At 43.5% G+C, this 20,890-nt stretch overlaps 1 protein-coding gene across 1 annotated transcript in view; it reads right to left on the reverse strand.

Moving 5' to 3' along the window:
* The window catches only part of LOC146182109 (uncharacterized), a 234,307-nt gene extending 213,417 nt beyond the window's left edge, over positions 1-20,890 (reverse strand). Inside the window, exon 1 of the mRNA XM_084577118.1 lies at positions 20,564-20,890. Coding sequence (XP_084433244.1) covers positions 20,564-20,577 — 14 coding nt within the window. The 5' untranslated portion in view covers positions 20,578-20,890. The remainder of the gene's footprint in view (positions 1-20,563) is intronic.

A 20,890-nucleotide genomic window follows, 5' to 3' on the forward strand; every position in this document is an offset into this window, starting at 1 on the left:
GAGAGTCAGTTTAGTCGAGGGCTCAGGCACATTACTCAATGCATGCGTGGGAAGCCCGTGACGCATTTTCGAATGTAGGATACGCCCCAGAAAAGACGTCAGCCGAAATCGAGTTTTCTTGGTGCCGGCGATGTCATGAAAATAGCGTCTGACCTTTGCTGCTCCCGGGCGCTCTGGTCGCCCAGACTGGAGAGAAAGCATACACACCGTTCGATCTTACCTGACATCCGCAGCAAGCCGAGACATTTGGTACCGGTTATTCGCTTTAAATATCAAGGCACTACTTCGCTTAACCGAGACGGAGGACTGGCATTTGCCTTGGCATATGCCACAGGCAACACGTACCGCTCTCAGTTATCACCTTGACTTATCATAGTGCACTTATTCATGCTTTCCTTGGAGGGTTTATATGCTATCAACGCTTCCACGATAAGTATACAGCGTGCTATCCAGTTGTAGTTGCGTCTGCCTCCTCTACTTTCAAGCGCGAAAAACTCCCATTCGGAGGCTACTACCCTGAGAAAAATTTGGTCTTGCTTGTGAAGCAATTAAGATTGGTCAAACAGCACTGTGATGTCATTATCCAGGAAACCAATCATTAACCGGCGCCATTTCGAAAGCGATTTATAGGAAACCCAAAATCTTGGTTAGGTTAATTGGACCAAAATTGGTATTCAAGTATAAATTATACTTCTATTATAATAAAGGACAGCCCCTCGCTCGATGTTCATCACCAAAGTTGACCACGGGTGCCACAAAAATTTAGACCGAGTCACTCGAAAATTGTCCTCAGCCAAACTGAATCAGGTGTAATCCAGGAGTAATGACTAGGTATCCATGTGTAATGACCATGCCTAATTCGATGGCAACCACCAAAAGTTGGCCTGGGTCATCACTAAAATTTACCTCTGCCAAATTGGGCCAAAATTAATGTGCAAGTGCCATTCGCCGCGCCCTTTTGTATGGTACAGCTAAGTTTGGCCGAAACTGAATCAAATTTGATATCCAGGTATAACAGTCCGCATCCAAGTCGATAGCAACCTCCAAAGTTAACACTCGACTTCTCCCAGGTCACCCAAAAATTGACCTCAGCCAAGCTGAATAGAAACTGATATCCGGGTGTAGAGGACCGCGCCAAACTCGACGGTCACCATCAAATTTGGTCCGGGCCACTCCCAAATTTGGCGCGGGTCACTCGAAAATTGATCAACATAAATACACCAGGTGAACATTGTTTCGCAAAAATAACGCATCTCGGGTTAGTTAGTTCTCGTCGTACCATGTCTCGTCTTCCCTTTCACGTCCTTGTCTAGCTTGCGCTGCTCTTCCTGATCTTTCACATAAGTTATGGCAGTATTCACATAAAACCACCTTGACATTTTTTTTTTTCTGCGTCTCCCTTTCCTTCTGTCTCTTTTTATCGCTTTCATTCTTTGTACTAGGCAGGCGTTGTGCACCATCTTGTGGTGGTTGTCCGCCACCTCTTTACGAATTGCTCTGTGTTTACCATATGTTAACAAATAAAAAACAAATAACGTCATATGTGCGAATGCCTTATTGGACTACAGGAATAAGCTCGATCAAGCTCATGCGCTGAACACCTGCACCAAAAAAAAAGGGGGCGAAAGATGACAGTTAAAAAATTGAAATTTTTGGTTTGTTTATTTAGTTTAACGTCCCAAAACGATATCGGCAATAAGGGACGTTAAACTAAATAAACAAACCAAACATTTCAATTTTGTTAACTGTCATCTTTCGCCCCCTTTTTTTTTTGGTGCAGGTGTTGAGCGCATGAGCTTAATCGAGCTTATTCCTTTAGTCCAATAAGGCATTCGCACATATGACGTTTTTTTTTTTTATTTAGTTTAACGTCCCAAAACGATATCGGCAATAAGGGACTTGCCCCGCCGGGGTGGTGCAGTGGTAAGACGCCCGACTACTGTGCTGGAGTACCCGGGTTCGAACCAGACCTCGGCGGCTGCGTTTCGATGGAGGCGAAACGAAGAGGCGTCCGTGTGCTGTGCGATGTCAGCGCACGTTAAAGATCCCCAGGTGGTCGAAATTACTCCGTAGCCCTCCACTACGGCTCCTCTTTCTCTCTATCCACTTTCTCTCCCACCTTCCTCCCTTCCATTAAGGCGCGGTTCAGGTGTCCACAGCTACAAGTATGACAGATACTGCGCCTTTCCCTTCCTGTGAACCAATCAATCAATCAATCAATCAATCAATAAGGGACACCGTAAGGGAGGTATCAGGAGTGATTTCAACCGCCTGTATAAATTGCAGTATTGCGCTTAAATCTGCTTACGAGCGAAAAGGGCTAAAGCCGCTTTAGAGGACTGCCTTCACTAACTGCATTCATTATTAATATGAACAGCGCGAACACGAAGACAAGCGACAAGAAACAAGAAAGCCACAGTACAGACAGCGCATGTACTGTGGCTTTCTTGTTTCTTGTCCCTTGTCTTCGTGTTCGCGCTGTTTATATTAATAATGAATAAGTACCAACTCGCCCAACAAAGTATCTTGGTTCACTAACTGCATCGTCATTGTGATCGCTACTATCATCATCATCTTTATCACCAAATTGCACCGCTATTGTTATCGGACGGGGAGAGAGGAATCCAACGTTCCAGGACCCTTGGAGTTTGAGCAAGATATACTACCCCTAGGCCATACATCTACATTTGCACGGGTTGGTTAAAGCTGAGCTTTGTGCTTATGTCCAGTGGTCTCTCACATAATCTGGTACCTTAGCACTGTATGTTGAAGAGTATGAATGGGAGAATAGATACACAAACAAATATTGCCCCGCAGTGGTGGTGCATTTCGTTAGGACGTTCGACTACTGTGTCCACAGACGCGGGATCGAAACCCGGACGCGGGGGCAGCTTTTCGATGGGGGAGAATTTGGTCCGTGCCACTCCCGAATTTGGCGCGGGTCACTCGAAAATTGATCAACATATTTCGTCTACTATAGCTACAACCTCCTCTCTATATTTTGTAGGCAAACCTTCATAACATCGTGTTATATCTTTACTGGTCCTTTTGACCCCCCCCCCCCCCCTCCCCCCTTTTCTAGTCTAGTGCCCATACATATCTACAAGCGCACTTTCAACGCCCTTAGCACGTCTAAGGTGACTTCAAGCCACAAGGTTATAGACCACATCTGAGGCTAGAGAAATACTAGGGATGGGGAGAAGAGTCCTTCTGTTTCTCTACATTTCAAACTTAGTGTGCTCTGTAGCTGTTCAACTGTGCGCAGCATTAAATCCTCTCATGTGGCCTAAAGACTTCTGGCCGTGTCTTTACCTTATGACTCATAGATGTCCGCTGCGTCTTAACAAATACTGCCCGTACACTCGTCCGCCAGTACGCCCATCTCTCAATTCACCTATCTGTCTATTCGTCTGTATGTCCAAATTTCTACCACCCTGTTTGTTCGCGGCCCCGCCGGGGTGGTGCAGTGGTAAGACGCCCGACTACTGTGCCGGAGTTCCCGGGATCGAATCCCGGCCTCGGCGGCTGCGTTTCGATGGAGGCGAAACGAAGTGGCGTCCGTGTGCTGTGCGATGTCAGCGCACGTTGAAGATCCCCAGGTGGTCGAAATTACTCCGTAGCCCTCCACTACGGCCCCCCTTTCTCTCTATCCACTCTCACTCCCACCTTCATCCCTTCCCTTACGGCGTGGTTCAGGTGTCCACAGAGCAAGTGTGACAGATACTGTGCCTTTCCCTTCCTATGAACCAACCAAAACCAACCAAACCAAGTTTGTTCGCGCGCAATACACCGAAGCTTCGCACTACGCCCTTCGGGAACTACATTTTTATTTTGTAGAGCTTTGTGATCACTGTGGTATTTGTAAATAAGCAGTAGGTCTTCAGTGCGTGAAAATTACTTGGGGAGATTATAATGAGTAAAGTATATTTAATAATAATAATAATTGGTTCACAGGAAGAGAAAGACGCAGTATCTGTCACACTTGTGTCTGTGGACACCTGAACCGCGCCGTAAGGGAAGGGAGGAAGATAGGAGTTAAAGTGGAAAGAGAGAAAGAGGGGCCTTAGTGGAGGGCTACGGAGTAATTTCGACCACCTGGGGATCTTTAACGTGCGCTGACATCGCACAGTCCACGGACGCCTCTTCGTTTCGCCTCCATCGAAACGCAGCCGCCGAGGTCGGGTTCGAACCCGGGTATTCCGGACAGTGGTCGGGCGTCTTACCAGTGCACCACCCCGGCGGGGCTAAAGTATATTTAAGCAAATCTGATTTACGCGCGCGTCTTTCCTCTCTTTATGTCAAAGCTAAAACACATGCACTAAATGTAGGATGACGTCGTCATTGGAAGTGTTTTTAAGCGAGATTTTCCGCGACAATAATTTTACGTAATTGTTTTCAAATAACTGTTTAAACGAATACCTTTTTCAGACTTGAGTGAATACTGAACTTTGCTAAACACAAAAAGGGGCTTCTCTGGCGCCTAATGGCTGCAGACCTAATCAATGGTGAGGTCATCGATTAGGATGCGAAACGACTGCATCTCTCCCCATCTTTCTCTTTCCCTCACGGTTCTTTCTCGAGTTCGTTTGAGAAGCGTCTAATGAGGTTCAACGTCTTTTTCGCCCTCTTATCGCAATATTTGCATCAGATAGAGCAGCTCTCTGTCCCCATCGATTTCAGCTTCGAGGATCTAGGGCACCGATCGACGAGTCGAGTGTCAAAATGTGTGATGTCGTCGACTGCGGTGAAAAGTGTGGGCATTTCGATAATTTTCTTATTGGGCTTCTTGCCTGTTTGTCAGAAATAAAGAGCGGAGTTATAAAATTGATATTTACACGCTGTTCTAAAGCAGCACAAATATAAAACGAACTCATAGATACCTATAGACATATATTCTTCTTCAATTAAAGTGGGTAAATGGGTGTCAACTTCTAAATATCCTAGAGCAGTAAGCACGCACCCACATAATTAGGAAAACGCAAAAAAAAAAAAAAAAAAAACGGAAAGCGAAATTCAGTTCCAACACATGCCGATGCCGAAAGATGCCTTCTGAAATTCCAAGTCCCTGTGACGGGAGGTGCATAAAGTGAACAGTAAGTAAATAGTAAGTGAATAATATTGTAGTAGATCTGCCGCGTCTGGATTTTGAGAAATACCTTCGAATAAACGGTTTTTGCAGTACCGGCGATGATATGGTATTCTTTTGCACGCGGAAATGCAAACTATTTCCTATAGTGCACGCTTCATTATACATCCTTACAATTTTTTTACCTGAACGCCCGAGCGTCGACCACCACGTCGATAAGCGCCGCACAATGGCGCGCTGCGGCGAACCTTTTAGTTTAGCGCTGCCTCTTACCGCGGCCGTCTACCGCTACAGCGCGCGCTGATTGGTCCCCGTGTGCGGCGTCCGCCAAAATTTGTCAGGAACGTGGCGCCATCTGTCGCCATCAGGGTGATCTGCGCATGCGTACTGACGCTCGAGCGGTAGCGGTAGGCGGTAGCGGTTAGCGTTAGCGCTAAACTAAAAGTCTCTAATAGGCGCGTGCGCGCAATGGGCAGTCCGGTGCAGCAGCTGTCCCCTGCCATTCCGTTACAAGAATTGGACCCTAACCCGGCTTTTTTTAGCATCAATATCGTCTTCATCCTTATTCATATCTGAACACTGCGTCAAGTTATAAAGCTCTTGCTCTTATAAACTTCTCTTTCTTATCTTCTTCTTATCTTATCTTACCTAATCTCATCTTGCCTTCTTCTGGCTTACCGTCCTATCTTATCTTATTTTGCTTATCTTCTTGCTCTCTTATAAAGTTACTGCTCTTATAAAGTTGCTTAAGTTATAAAGCTCAAGCGCTTGAGCCTGATAGAATTCGGTATGCACCACTGATTATACAATGTGCGTATCAGATTTTTAATTTGATAGCGTTAAAGAGCGCGTTACACACAAAATCCGGTGTCAATGCCGGCGTTATTGTGACCGAAAAATCCCGAGCATGGGAAGGCTTTATATGTGAGGTGGTGGCCTACATTATCGCATCACACCCTTCAAGACGGAGCTTGAGAGACCTCCGTAATTTTCCTTCCTTTTTTTATGGTTCACGCAGCACTTTCATGCGGCAAAAAACGTTACCTGGAATTGCCCATCCTTCTGATCGGAAACTTTCATCTTGCAATACAGCAGACCGTTCTACCAGAAATAAAGTTGCCGCTTGTCTCAAGCGGCAAAAGAAAAAGAAAACAAAGCCTGAATAAGGATTTATTTGCTCGCGCACTGGTAAGGAAGCAGACGCCAGGTTTTATATGCCGTGAAGTGCGATAACAGCGAGATCTGACCGGAGCATTTCATTTATCAATTCACACCTTCCTCTACTGCAGAAAAGAGCATGGTGCAACGTTGTCTTTTCATATATTTTCTCACTGGCGTGCGGGTTATTAGGCAAAAGGCAGCTGAGGCTTTGAGCTGTTTCCGTAGCTGCCTGGCAGACGAAAACTGTACCTGGCTGTTCCCCATCAGCATGGGCGTATTGCTGACTTCTCCGTTGCACTCAGACACACGGCGCTTATCTACTCGGCTGTCAACGCTCGCGCATGTAGATTTGTAGAAGTGGAGGGTGTGTTTTATAAGCAGTGTAAACGGCAGGATGCCACTGTAAGAAAGGTGCGGATATATGAGCCCCGCCAGAGTGGTGCAGTGGTAAGACGCCAGACTACTGTCCGGAGTGCCCGGGTTCGAACCCGACCTCGGCGGCTGCGTTTCGATGGAGGCGAAACGAAGAGGCGTCCGTGTGCTGTGCGTTGTCAGCGCACGTTAAAGATTCCCAGGTGGTCGAAATTACTCCGCAGCCCTCCACTACGGCTCCGCTTTCTCTCTTTCCACTTTCACTCCCACCTTCATTCCTTCCCTTACGGCGCGGTTCAGGTGTCCACAGAAACAAGTATGACAGATGCTGCGCCTTTCTCTTCCTGTGAACCAACTATTATATTATATATGAGGGTGTCAGGTATTTTTGGAGCATGCTTCTCGATCAGCACCGGAGATCTAGAGCAAGAGACCGGGGAGTAATGATGATAATGAAAACGATGACGGGACATTATTGACACGCTACTGATGTTACTGGCAGACTGCTGAAGGACGGTGGGCAAAGTATTTACCGCGTTCGTCATTTGACCAGAGTCTGTTTAAAGAGGCAGATTGATTGATTGAATGTCCTTTATTGATTGGGAAGGCTCATGGCCATGGATGGGGATAAAGGGGAGTAGACAGAATCTTCATTGTTTAGGAGGTCGTCACTCGAATCACATTGCTCTAACCAGGCCACTAAGCGAGCCATACTTGGCAAATATTATCTGTGTATTAGCATCAGTTTCTAGAAGGGAACGGTAGTTCAGGCGGTAGGGTTTGATCTCGGAGCGTCCAGTAGAAAAAGCAGGGCAATCCCAGAGTAGATGAGATATGCCGCCGCGAGTTAGAGTCGTACAATGGGGGCACGTAATCATTTTCTCCGTATACTGGCGCCAGCGGGCCGTGGCGTGTAAGCCGCATGGGCGATGAGCTTATTCAAAAAGACTTCTTGACTTCGGGTGAGGTGGGTCTTTCACGTAAAAGGTGGGTCTGGTGTGGCCACCTGCATGCGATGCTGACTGAGGCTAAGCATACATTTTCCTCCGTGTTCCCTTCCTTTAAACGCTGCTTTACGCAATGTTATACATGAATCACCTAGTATGCAACAATACAGATGAATATTTTGCGACTGAAATAGTTATTTGTGCGGTTTAAGGTTTCAACGACCGAACGATCCCAGCGAGGTGAGAAGTGTATTGGGTCCCAGGAGGAAAGAAAGAATGCAATGTGGTTGGTGCTACGTAGCTTTAATTCCCTACAAGCTTAAGCCAACCTCTTAGACAGGTGGAGTCACGAGATGTGTATTAGCGCTTGTACTGCAGTTCTTTCACCGGTCATTTCACCTAAGCACTTCTTGCATATAACAACTGATCCGCCTATCGTTAGCTTTGTCGAAAACAAAACAGCGGGAACAAAAAAAAATATATATATAGGCTATTAATTATTTAGATGCCATAACCGAATATCGAGTACATATTAAGCCTTCTTGAATGACGTACATTTCCGGTCACCCAGGTGGTCGAAATTACTGCGCAGCCCTCCACTACGGCTCCTGTTTCTCTATTTACACTTTCACTCACGCCTTCCTTACGGCGCGGTTCAGGTGTTCCTAGACACCAGCTTGACAGTTACAACGCATTTCCCTTCCCGTGAACCAGTTATTATTATTATTATTATTATTATTATTATTATTATTATTATTATTATTATTATTATTATTATTATTATTATTATTATTATTATTATTATTATTATTATTATTATTATTATCTGCAGACTTTCGAGAGAGTTCCATACTCCACTTCCGTTCCTAAAACTGTACCTGTCCATATGCTTGCCGCTCTTTGAGTACGCGTCGGTTGTTTGGAATGGCACTTGCAGATCGAACTTGGACAAGGTTGACAGAGTACAAAAAAAAAAATTTACGGACATTTCATTATCGCTTTCCTTGAGCAACTTCCCCCTCTCGCTCCACCAGGAGCGCCCAACTCAGTCTTCCTTCTCTTCACTGCCGTCGTATCAGACTTGATATCATTTTTCTGTACAAACTCCTTCATGGCCACATTATGTGCCCTCAGCTCTTAGAGTACATCCTATTGCGCGTTCCGCGAAAGAGCATGCGGGAATTCAGACCATTTCAAGTTTCTCCTCTTCATTCCCACTCCCCTCTGGACAGGATGCAGTGGTTATTTAACTCTTTTTGTCCTCACCTTGACATCTTCCAAAACTCACTCTGTTCATTTACATTGGATGTTCGTAGCGTTGTATTCTAAATAGTACTTTATCACATATAACTCCCACTTTCTAGCCTTAATATTGTATTATGTCAGCGCACGTTAAAGAACCCCAGGTGGTCGAAATTTCCGGAGTCCTCCACTACGGCGTCTCTCATAGCCTGAGTTGCTTTGGGACGTTAAACCCCACAAACCAAACCAAACCAACTTTTTGCTTTTTCTCTTGTTCAATGCTGTCTGTAACTTGCACTGCTTTTTATCCGTTTCTTACTTATATTTCAGCTTTAAACTTTATATTCGAAGCTTACTGTCCCATGTTCAATTATATTTCTTTATTGTATTATTCGGGATTTATAGCCTGTGTTTTAAGTACCATGCACTTGTTGCGCCTGGAATGGTTGTTTATTTTATGTATATTTCTATATTACTATAATCAATGTCAGTTATTTGTTGTTGTTGTTGTTTTTTCTCCTCTATCTACCGTTCTTTTTTTTTTTTTTTTTCCTGATGTGCTCAAAAATTCTCTCACTGTGTATATAAGTGATGCTACTCATTGATTGCTTACTTTCCGTGATTCTTTTCGTCTCAGTTTCATTTCATGTATTATTTATTTCTTCTTTTGTGTTCTCTCTGCATGTGTAAACATGTTTGTGCATTTTCATTTTTGTTTCTTATTTTTTTTATTTGTGCTGCAGCACGAAGACCACATGGCTGTTCCTGCGCACATTATTATTATTATTATTATTATTATTATTATTATTATTATTATTATTATTATTATTATTATTATTATTATTATTATTATTATTATTATTATTATTATTAAACAAATCTGATGTTTCCAATTATCGTTCGATTCCTCTTCTATATGCATCCTCTAAGCTTTTCGAATTAGCTTTGCACAACGTACTTTCCTTGCATCTGAAACATACCATAGTACCGAATCAACATGGATTCATGTCGGGTCGCTCTACTTCTACCAACCTAGTCACGTTTATGACGTATGCCTCTGCAGCTGTCCTTCAGAGGGGTCAGGTTGGCACTGTGTACTGTGATATGAGCAAAGCTTTCGACGTTGTTACTCACTCACTACTTCTTGAAAAACTTCTACTCTCTGGCGTTGAAGTCTCACTCGTAGCCCTCCTACGCAACTATCTCCTTGATCGCTTCTGCTTTGTCAGTGTCAATGGACAGACTTCTTTCGTTTACCCTGCAACGAGTGGAGTTCCTCAAGGTTCAATACTAGGCCCGCTTCTCTTCTCCGTTTTTATTAATGATGTTTCCTCGGCGATAAAGAACTCCTCGCTTCTTCTTTATGCTGATATAAAAATATTCAAGGTAATATATTCTTTTCAAGATTGCTTGTTGTTGCAATAGGACATATCTGCGTTTTCTGATTGGTGTGCGAAGAATCGGCTTACCCTCAATTCTTCAAAAACTAGGGTTATGTCCTTTACTCGTAAAACACATAGCTTTCTCTACCATTATTCTGTGAATTCTGTGCTCTTGGACAGGGTTGATGAAATTAATGACCTTGGTGTACTTTTTGACCGCACCCTCAGCTTCTCCTCTCACACTAAACGCATTGCTCAGCGGGCTATGCGCACACTCGGATTCGTTTGCAGACTTTCGAGAGAGTTCCATACTCCACTTCCGTTCCTAAAACTGTACCTGTCCATATGCTTGCCGCTCTTAGAGTATGCGTCGGTTGTTCGGAATGGCACTTGCAAATCGGACTTGGACAAGGTTGACCGAGTACAAAAAAAATTTTTTTACGGATATTTCATTATCGCTTTCCTTGCGCAACTTCCCCCTCTCGCTCCGCCAGGAGCACCCAACTGAATCTTCCTTCTCTTCACGGCCGTCGTATCAGACTTGATATCATTTTTCTGTACAAACTCCTTCATGGCCACATTATGTGCCCTCAGCTCTTAGAGTACATCCTACTGCGCGTTCCGCGAAAGAGCACGAGGGAATTCAGACCATTTCAGGTTTCTCCTCTTCATTCCCACTCCCCTCTGAACAGGATGCAGTGGTTACTTAACTCTTTTTGTCCTCACCTTGACATCTTCCAAAACTCGCTCTGTTCATTTACATTGGATGTTCGTAGCGTTGTATTCTAAATAGTACTTTATCACATATAACTCCCACTTTCTAGCCTTAATATTGTATTATGTCAGCGCACGTTAAAGAACCCCATGTGGTCGAAATTTCCGGAGTCCTCCACTACGGCGTCTCTCATAGCCTGAGTTGCTTTGGGACGTTAAACCCCACAAACCAAACCAAACCAACTTTTTGCTTTTTCTCTTGTTCAATGCTGTCTGTAACTTGCACTGCTTTTTATCCGTTTCTTGCTTATATTTAAACTTTAAACTTTATATTCGAATGTTACTGTCCCTTGTTCAATTCTACTTCTTTATTGTATTATTCTGTATTTCTAGCCTGTGTTTTAAGTACCATGCACTTGTTGCGCCTGGAATGGTTGTTTATTTTATGTATATTTCTTTATTACTATAATCAATGTCAGTTATTTGTTGTTGTTGTTGTTGTTTTTCTTCTATCTACCGTTTTCTTTGTTTTTCTTTCCTGATGTGCTCAAAAATTCTCTCACTGTGTATATAAGTGATGCTACTCATTTATAGATAACTTTCCGTGATACTTTTCGTCTCAGTTTCGTTTCATGTATTATTTATTTCTTCTTTTGCGTTCTCTCTGTGTGTGTAAACATGTTTGTGCAATTTCATTTTTGTTTCTTTTTTTTTTTATTTATGCTGCAGCACTATGACCACATGGTTGTTCCTGCGCACATTAAATAAAGATTGATTATTATTATTATTATTATTATTATTATTATTATTATTATTATTATTATTATTATTATTGTTATTATTATTATTATTATTATTATTATTATTATTATTATTATTATTTTAGGCGACTTTAATACTCCTGGTATCAATTGGAACTCATTTATTTCTTCTCACAACAATCATTACATATTAAGTGCAACGCTCTACTTGATTTTATAGCCTTTAACTGTTTGCAGCAATACAATTTCATTGAAAACTGCTGTGGTAATATTCTTGACATCTGTCTATCGAATTTTGAAAGTGTTCGAGTCTCGAGTTCAGACATAGCGCTGACTCGCTGTGACAAATTTCACCCTCCGCTTCTAGTTACTACTGCTGTCTCTGCCTCACCATCACTAATTCAGATCGGGTGAGGAATTCGCCACGTTTCGCGTATGCACGTGGTGATTATGTCGATCTTTTCAATTTCTTCTCTTCCGTCGACTGGCCCCTTTTAAATGACATTAATGATTTAGATGGACAAGTCAGTCGCTTTACAGAAATAGTTCTTGATGGTATGCGTCGGTACATACCTTGGCATACTTCTACGCGTAGGAAGTTCCCTTCCTGGTTTTCAAGGGAACTAATAACGGCGTTAAAACTCAAGGAACGGGCCCATCGTAAAGCGAAACGCCCTGGGTTTCACAATTGGGCAGATGAGTTTCGCCGTGTGTGGTCTCTTTGCAAACGCTTATACAAGCGGGACTACGACTCCTATCTTGAGTCTTTGGAAAGGAGTGCTTCAAATCGTCCTAGTCAGTTCTGGCGTTACGTTCGCAAGCGTTCCATTAAATCAGATTTAAGTATCAGCTTAGTAGACTCTCAGGGTTCGGAAATTCGGGATGTTGCCGACAGTTTTGCCCAACATTTTTCCTCCGTTTACAAACATCCACATTGTGATTCCGTTTGCCTCCCATCTGGTGCACTATCTAATTCCATTCTCTTTGACGAGGAGTTGATAACTGAGAGTCTTAAGCGTCTGAGACCATCTTTTTCTCCTGGACCTGATGGCATTCCAGCCGCCATAATAAAAGCTTTCAGTTATATCTTTGTACCAGTACTGACTGCCATATTTAATAACTGTTTAAAAAATGCTGCCTTTCCTCGCGTGTGGAAAATGGCACGCGTGTTTCCTGTCTTCAAGTCTGGAAACAAATCTGATGTTTCCAATTATCGTCCGATTTCTCTTCTATGTGCAACCTCTAAGCTTTTCGAATTAGCTTTGCACAACGTACTTTCCTTCCATCTCAAACATACCATAGTACCGAATCAACATGGCTTCATGTCGGGTCGCTCTACTTCTACCAACCTAGCCACGTTTATGACGTATGCCTCTGCAGCAGTCCTTCAGAGCGGTCAGGTTGACACTGTGTACTGTGATATGAGCAAAGCTTTCGACGTTGTTACTCACTCACTACTTCTTGAAAAACTTCTACTCTCTGGCGTTGAAGTCTCACTCGTAGCCCTCCTACGCAACTATCTCCTTGATCGCTTCTGCTTTGTCAGTGTCAATGGACAGACTTCTTTCGTTTACCCTGCAACGAGTGGAGTTCCTCAAGGTTCAATACTAGGCCCGCTTCTCTTCTCCGTTTTTATTAATGATGTCTCCTCGGCGATAAAGAACTCCTCGTTTCTTCTTTATGCTGATGATATAAAAATATTCAAGGCATATATTCTTTTCAAGATTGCTTGTTGTTGCAATCGGACATATCTGCTTTTTCTGATTGGTGTGCTAAGAATCGACTTACCCTCAATTCTTCCAAACTAGGGTTGTGTCCTTTACTCGTAAAAGACATAGCTTTCTCTACCATTATTCTGTGAATTCTGTGCTGTTGGACAGGGTTGATGAAATTAATGACCTTGGTGTACTTTTTGACCGCCCCCTCAGCTTCTCCTCTCACACTAAACGCATTGCTCAGCGGGCTATGCGCACACTCGGATTCGTTTGCAGACTTTCGAGAGAGTTCCATACTCCACTTCCGTTTCTAAAACTGTACCTGTCCATATGCTTGCCGCTCTTGGTGTACGCGTCGGTTGTTTGGAATGGCACTTGCAAATCGAACTTGGACAAGGTTGACAGAGTACAAAAAAAAAAAAAAATACGGATATTTCATTATCGCTTTCCTTGCGCAACTTCCCCCTCTCGCTCCACCAGGAGCGCCCAACTGAATCTTCCTTCTCTTCACTGCCGTCGTATCAGACTTGACATCATTTTTCTGTACAAACTCCTTCATAGCCACATTATGTGCCCCCAGCTCTTAGAGTACATCCTATTGCGCGTTCCGCGAAAGAGCACGAGGGAATTCAGACCATTTCAGGTTTCTCCTCTTCATTCCCACTCCCCTCTGGACAGGATGCAGTGGTTATTTAACTCTTTTTGTCCTCACTTTGACATCTTCCAAAACTCGCTCTGTTCATTTACATTGGATGTTCGTTTTTTTTTTTCTTTCCTGATGTGCTCAAAAATTCTCTCACTGTGTATATAAGTGATGCTACTCATCGATTGCTTACTTTCCGTGATTCTTTTCGTCTCAGTTTCATTTCATGTATTATTTATTTCTTCTTTTGTGTTCTCTCTCTGTGTGTAAACATGTTTGTGCATTTTCATTTTTGTTTCTTAGTTTGTTTTATTTGTGCTGCAGCACGGAGACCACATGGTTGTTCCTGCGCACATTATTATTATTATTATTATTATTATTATTATTATTATTATTATTATTATTATTATTATTATTATTATTATTATTATTATTATTATTATTAGAAACAAAGGGCGGTGAGGACGTTGTAAATAAGGAATGATTCCTTGCGCACAACAAACAGGAACGTTCAGAGGTTGGCTTTTCCTTTTGCGAACGAAATGGGGCGAGATATCGCGGTTCAAAAAACTTCGATCATGAATTGAGTGCGGAGTCGCCAAGTGCTGCAATTATGAAAATTTAGAACAAGATGTCCAGTACGCCAGCTGCGCTTCATCGATCCAAGGGACCAAATGAATTCAAAAATGTATTTATACGAACGGCTCGAGGCCGCAGGGGATGACGAGGGGAGGGGGGGGGGGGGGGGGATAATTAGTTACCTCCCAGGGCTTGTGAACTGACGAAGCAATTTCAATGCGTTGACGTGCGGTTTATGGGTGAAATGAAAAATAAGGGCCTTTCTTTAACAACAATGAAACGCTGCGGGAGCACTTTAATGGAATATGATTTCTGTTTCGGTCATATTACATAGTGAATATAATGATGGAGGTAATTCCCAACGATCTAGAGTTGTTACTTTGAGCTTTGTCCCATTTTTATATGGAATCGTGCAACGTACTTTTCTTCTCTAAAATTTAGTCCTAAGCTGAGCCATCTAGCTTCAAACAGAAAGACAATGACTACGGACGCGATCACAGTGCGCAGCGCTCAATTATGTCAACGAATCAGAGCTGAGTTTCTGAATGCGTACGATAGGATAGGATAAGATAAGATAAGATAAGATAAGATAAGATAAGATAAGATAAGATAAGATAAGATAGGATAATATAAGATAAGATAGGATGAACTTCATTGCTCTACTTTACAGATATTATTGCCGACAGAGTTCCATTTTTTATCTAGATGATTTGGCTCCGTCTCACAGGGTTGGCGCCCCTATTCGAGGGCTCCACTGAGTTTTGCTGCTCGCTGGGCATGGATGACCAGTCCTCGTTGGAGGATTGGGTTGCCGTTGCAGAGCGTACTGTCCCACCGTTCCGCACTCGGATTTTCTAGTATGTGGAAAGCTTTGCTTCTATCGCATTCCCAAGTGATGTGATATAAAATGGGTATAGCATCGCACCACAGACAAACGTCCCTGTATTGATTCGGGAACATTTTGCTTAAGATTGTAAGTCAACACTTTCATACTCACGCTGCGAATAAATGTTTACAATTTTTTTTTTTTTTTTCATTTCGTATCAAGAACTGACTGCACGGATGCCATTTATTGGCTTCCATAGGTGCAAAGTGCATCATCTTAGGTTGCATTCTCAGACGAACTTGAACCAAAATTGCAGTTAAAAACCTGTTGAGCCACCATGGCGTTAAAACCAGAAGTTGGGTTACCGTACATTACTGGACATTATAATAGGGAAAACTCTTCGGTTACCAAGCTTTTGTAACTCCTTACCTGGCGAAATTTAATAAAGTACTTTACACGTATGCCAGCAATTGTAACTGGTGCGCTATTCCACGGACAATATAAAAAAGTATCTCATCTGTGGCATTTAGTGCATGAGAAAATTCCAAGCTCTGACTGTGCTCCGTAACATATCGGCAGCACCTGCACTTTCGGATGACTGGAACTGAAGCCGAAGCCGGAGTCTGAAGAAGAAGCCGAAGCCAGCAATACAGAGATGGGAATAAATTATCGAGCACCGACTACCTATTCAATAACCGTCGTAAGCGTGCGGTTGAAATCGGCTCGTGGAAAAGTTAAATTGACCTGACGCTGGGCGAGTGGATTTTCTTTTGATAATCTGCGAACGGCGACATAGATAAAACCACGAAACACACGCGCGCGAGTTCTGATAGTATGTCCAATATTAACAATAACAAAAAAAAAAATAAAAGTAGGAGGTGACCTTGTGATGGATATAAGGAAAGAAAACGAGCAGTATACTTGTAACACCCTCAAAGGGCACTTCGACCGCGCAGCGGGAGCGAACGAATAATGGAAAAAAGTTGATATAAAGAGGTTCTATAGAGGAGGGCTTGGAATGAATTTCAAGCACACTGGGTTCTCTAACCTGTACTGACATCGCAAATCACCATCCGGGCTTTGCCTGATCTTTGTTCATGCAGCGTTTCGGAAATAGCTCGTTAAAGGCTTCGCGGGAGCACTGTGCTCAAGGACACAGGTATCCTTTGACACAGGTGTTTCATGCAGAGTTCATCGATTCTACAAGTAGCGAGTTTTGCTCACGGGCTCGGGGCCAACCGAAAACGGCAGCAGGAGAAAGAAAAAGGAAAAGGAGTAAATGCGAAAGTTTAAAATTGTAATGCTTCCCGACAGGCGCAGATCATCTCAACAAAACGAAGCAGAGGGTTCATACTTTTGTGCGCAGATGCGAGGGTTGCGACCTCACTAACTTGGTAATGGGGAAGCTAAAAAAAGTAAAAAATCGGGGCAGGAAAAACAATCCCGCCTTGCCTTCCAAACGCAAAATAGGCGTAAAAGATAGAAAAACAAAAACAAAGTAGACCCTGCACACATTGCGAACAAAGTGAACGTTTTATTGCCCTTCTCGAATCGAGGCCGGTCTGCAGCAATAACGGTAGCAGCAGCAACAGTGGTAGAAAGCGTGCGCGCTGTCATAAATCGATGGCAACGCACCAGGCGACGCTTCCGTTCCTTGCCGCAGTACGCGTCGGTGATAAGGAAACTGAGCGAGCGCTCGCATCGGCCGCAGAAGGACTCGCGGGAGTCGCGCCCAAAATGCGAGAGAAAGAAGAATAAAAGGCGAAGAACGGAACGACAGAATCAACGAAAAAAGTATAAGAGGGAGCAGCGAAAAGGTAGAAGGGGAATGGGGAGGGGGAAGTCGGGTAGGAAAGAGAGAGTAACCAGAAGCGATATTCTCACCAAAGAGGGGATGGAAAGGAGAAGAGCAAAGTTAAGAAAAGGGAACGAAAGATGGTATATTCAGGCCAAGGGAAAGTTAAAAAAGATCGAAGGGGAAAAAAAGGAGTTTGGAGCGACAGAAGTAAGATCGGCTCATTGGAGGTAGAAGCTAAAAAATGGAAGAAGAAACGGATGACGAATGAGAGAAGAGAGATCCACTTCAAGATAGAGAGAAGAGGTAAAAAGAACGTCTCGTCGCCACATGACAAAGAGGCAACGAAAGGGCTTTCGAGGAGCGACGCAATTAGAAAGTAATCAAGCGGTTCGCGACGGGATGGAACGAAAGGGGAGCAGCTACGCGACACGGACGAACGCGGTCGTTCCTAACACTAAACAGAGAAAAACTAGACAGACTGAAAAGGCGAGGAAAGAAGTGGCGAGATTGCCGGCACAGAGGCCCAAATTAAAAACGCTCCGCTTAGACAAAGATGACGAACAGCTTAATTATTTTCGCGGCCGTCTCTTCAGAGGGCACAACCTTGGCTGCGGCTAGGGTGCTAGTAATCCCAGCCACGTGAACTTCTCTTTTTGCGTCATTTCTCGCTCAATACTGAGACTCAGTATATGAGTCGTCAAGCGCTGCAGAGATTGAAGGGGGCATTGAAAATAAGAAAGAACGGTCGACAAGCTTAAAGTGCTCGCAGCCGTCTTGCTTTATTTGACGATCTATAGGCTGTTGGATCTTACAGACAACGAACAATGATTTTGCAAGCAAAGTACTTTCTGCTGCTTGTATAAAGCTTTTTTCTTTGCTTATACACTGGTCATTAATCATGAAAGCCGGTTGGCTAAGAGCAAAGTCTGTGCACACGCTTTTTCACGCTCTACACTGAGGGAGGCGCAAGGACAAGTACGATAACGCTCGTTGTCAAAGTATTTTAATCAGGCAAGTTGTATAGGAGGCAGATATAAAAGTAATACATGTCTGACTCAGTGTAATCCTCTCTCAGCGAGGAGCAAGATCATAAATATATAAAATGACAACTCCAGGTATGAAAGTTTTCAGCACCTACTTGTTTTGCATCACTTGATGTCACAAGAGTGGAGCCGAAGCCCTAAACATGAGGGTTTACAAAGCCTCTTTGCTCAATAAGTAATTTCTTCTAGGCGAGTTGGTTCATATTAGCAAAAGGAAATAAACTTGCGCAATAAGTAGAAGAAAGAGGTATGAGGACAGGAGAGAGCTCTGTCCGGTCCTCACGCCTCTTTCTTTTTCTACTTACTGCGCAAGTTTATTTTCTTTTGCCTTTCTGCTCCGATCCTCGCCTTTCTCGCCGTGTACAGGCACGAGTAATGAAAACGATTTGCATTTAAATTTAACATTTTATTTTTACCTCTGTTTGGGAAGTGACGCAACTGAACTTCCAATGACGTCATTTGCCAGAAGTCAACACTGAAGTAACCACCGATGCGCCATTCTGAGCTATTTTTGAGGCGCTGTGCAAGAAATGTTAAAATTTAGATAAGACCAATACTAAAGGGAGCGAAGTTTCGTACCCTTATCGTTCTTTTTTTTTTTTTTTTTTTTTTGCTTTTCGCTTATTGAGGCCGCCACGTGGCCTTATCGCATTGTCATGCGAGATGGAATCGCGACCGCGCGCAACTGCTACAACATCATTCTACGTGATCGTAGGTACTTTTCGCACATTATTTTAAACGCTATATTGCCAGCTTTAGACTGCGAACGGCAGAGACCGGCCAGCTTTGTCCTTAGACGACCGCCGAGAGGGTTTATCACGACCCCCGCCGAGTTAATTTCTTTTTTTTTTTTTTTGAAGGAACAATCAGCCGAATAAAGAGTTCGTTTTAGTGACACCCAGTGTGCTCGTCTGTTGCTTCTGGGACTGCAGCGACCTCGTGATCATGATAATAGACACAAAAAAAAAAATTACGAGCACGCCTAAACTTCACTTGAAGAGTAGACGCGATGTCGAGTTTCACCCCACCTTTCAATTTCGGATTTTTTTTTTCTCTTCAATTTATATAATTAAAATTATCACTACTCCGAACCATGTCAAAAATAAGGCAAAATATTCTGCAGTTCAGTGATCAACGTCAGAATTTCATGCAGTTCTGTAGTGCTTCTCCGTGGTACTGTAGCGTTTTCTGTAATACATTTCTGTAGCCTGTACTTCTGTCGTACGTTGTGACTACTGAAGACTCCAATCTTGTTATAGAAATTTCTGTTGTTACAACATAACTGTCAAAAACTACACAGATATGTGTGTCGTGACAACAAATTTTTTTTTCCGGCCTGGCTGTAACATCAGCACGCATCCCAAAACATTTCATTAAGTCATATGCACAAATACGCGTACGAATAGGTGCTCCCATATCATGCCTGGTTACGACGAACCTTCGTCGCTGACTCATTTAACAGAACTGTAGGCACAGAGTTCGAAGTGGTGCTCCCTCTTCGTGCTGTGAGCCGCAATGCCCAGTTTCTAGTGCATTGTTCCTGAATCGTGTCATATTCTGCTCCATGCTAATCTAATATTGTTATCCTCCTAATTTGTACAAAGCTCATGTGTATAGATCATTGTTTCATTGCAATAAATACAATGTCGAAAAAAAATCCCTTCGTAGATTATGCGTTTGTGCCCAGGACCTGCGTTCGAACCCTAACGTTTGCTTCACTTGAACCTGCCTTGAATTCTTTATCTTCCTTTGAATGGTGGGGCGTTTGAAATTAACGCGCGAGGTGATGCGGTTGTGACGTCATGACCGTGTCGATCAATCAGGATTTTTCCCTACCGCAGTCAACGGCAGCGGCGACGGCTTTTCGGCGGTATCGCGCAAAAAAAGAAAAATAATAAATCAATAAAGCACGGATGTTTAGAACAGGTGTCCACAATATTTCTTGTCCTCGCTAGCATTAGCACGTGATAGTAGGCTAATACGGCTCCTAACTGAACCCCAATTACACGAGGATACGCTGGCCCCATTCTGTGCAAAGGCTCTGTGCTCGCCTATTGCTTTAGAGTTTTTCCCTGTACTCTGACGCCCACCGAAGGACGATAGAAGCAACCATGACACCATGTGCTCTTAAAGACATTCGTTCATGGACGTCTTCAAGATGCACCGTAAGACATGCGCAAAACATACCTCGCGCACGCTGCATGTCGCGAAAAGGTCGCAAAATCGCTCCTGGAGCTTCCTTTACAATAACGGAGCCCTCCCACCAATTACCGAAAGGTCAGAAAAAGGCTCACCAAAGGTGCCACATCAATCCATCATTCTTTCACATCCTTGTCACTTAAAGGCTCCATTTCAATCCTCTGGTGCTCCACGCTAGAGTCGCAACCGTCACATGCACGCACACACAAAAGTACGGAGCGTCCAGCGCAATTCCATGCGACTGCTTCAACTACGTGATTTTGACTGAAGCTACTAGAAAGGCTTGTCGAATTGCGTATGTAACGAATAAATTTCAAATTGCAGGAACACTGCAGTCCTCCGCTCGCACACACTTCCATCCGCCCTTAGCCGTCGCCACCGAGATCTTGGCAAGGACTGCGCACCCCAGCAGTCTACGCCTG

This window comes from Amblyomma maculatum, chromosome 8, assembly GCF_055883805.1.
Source record: "Amblyomma maculatum isolate TAMU_Amacu chromosome 8, ASM5588380v1, whole genome shotgun sequence".
Lineage (NCBI taxonomy): Eukaryota > Metazoa > Arthropoda > Arachnida > Ixodida > Ixodidae > Amblyomma > Amblyomma maculatum.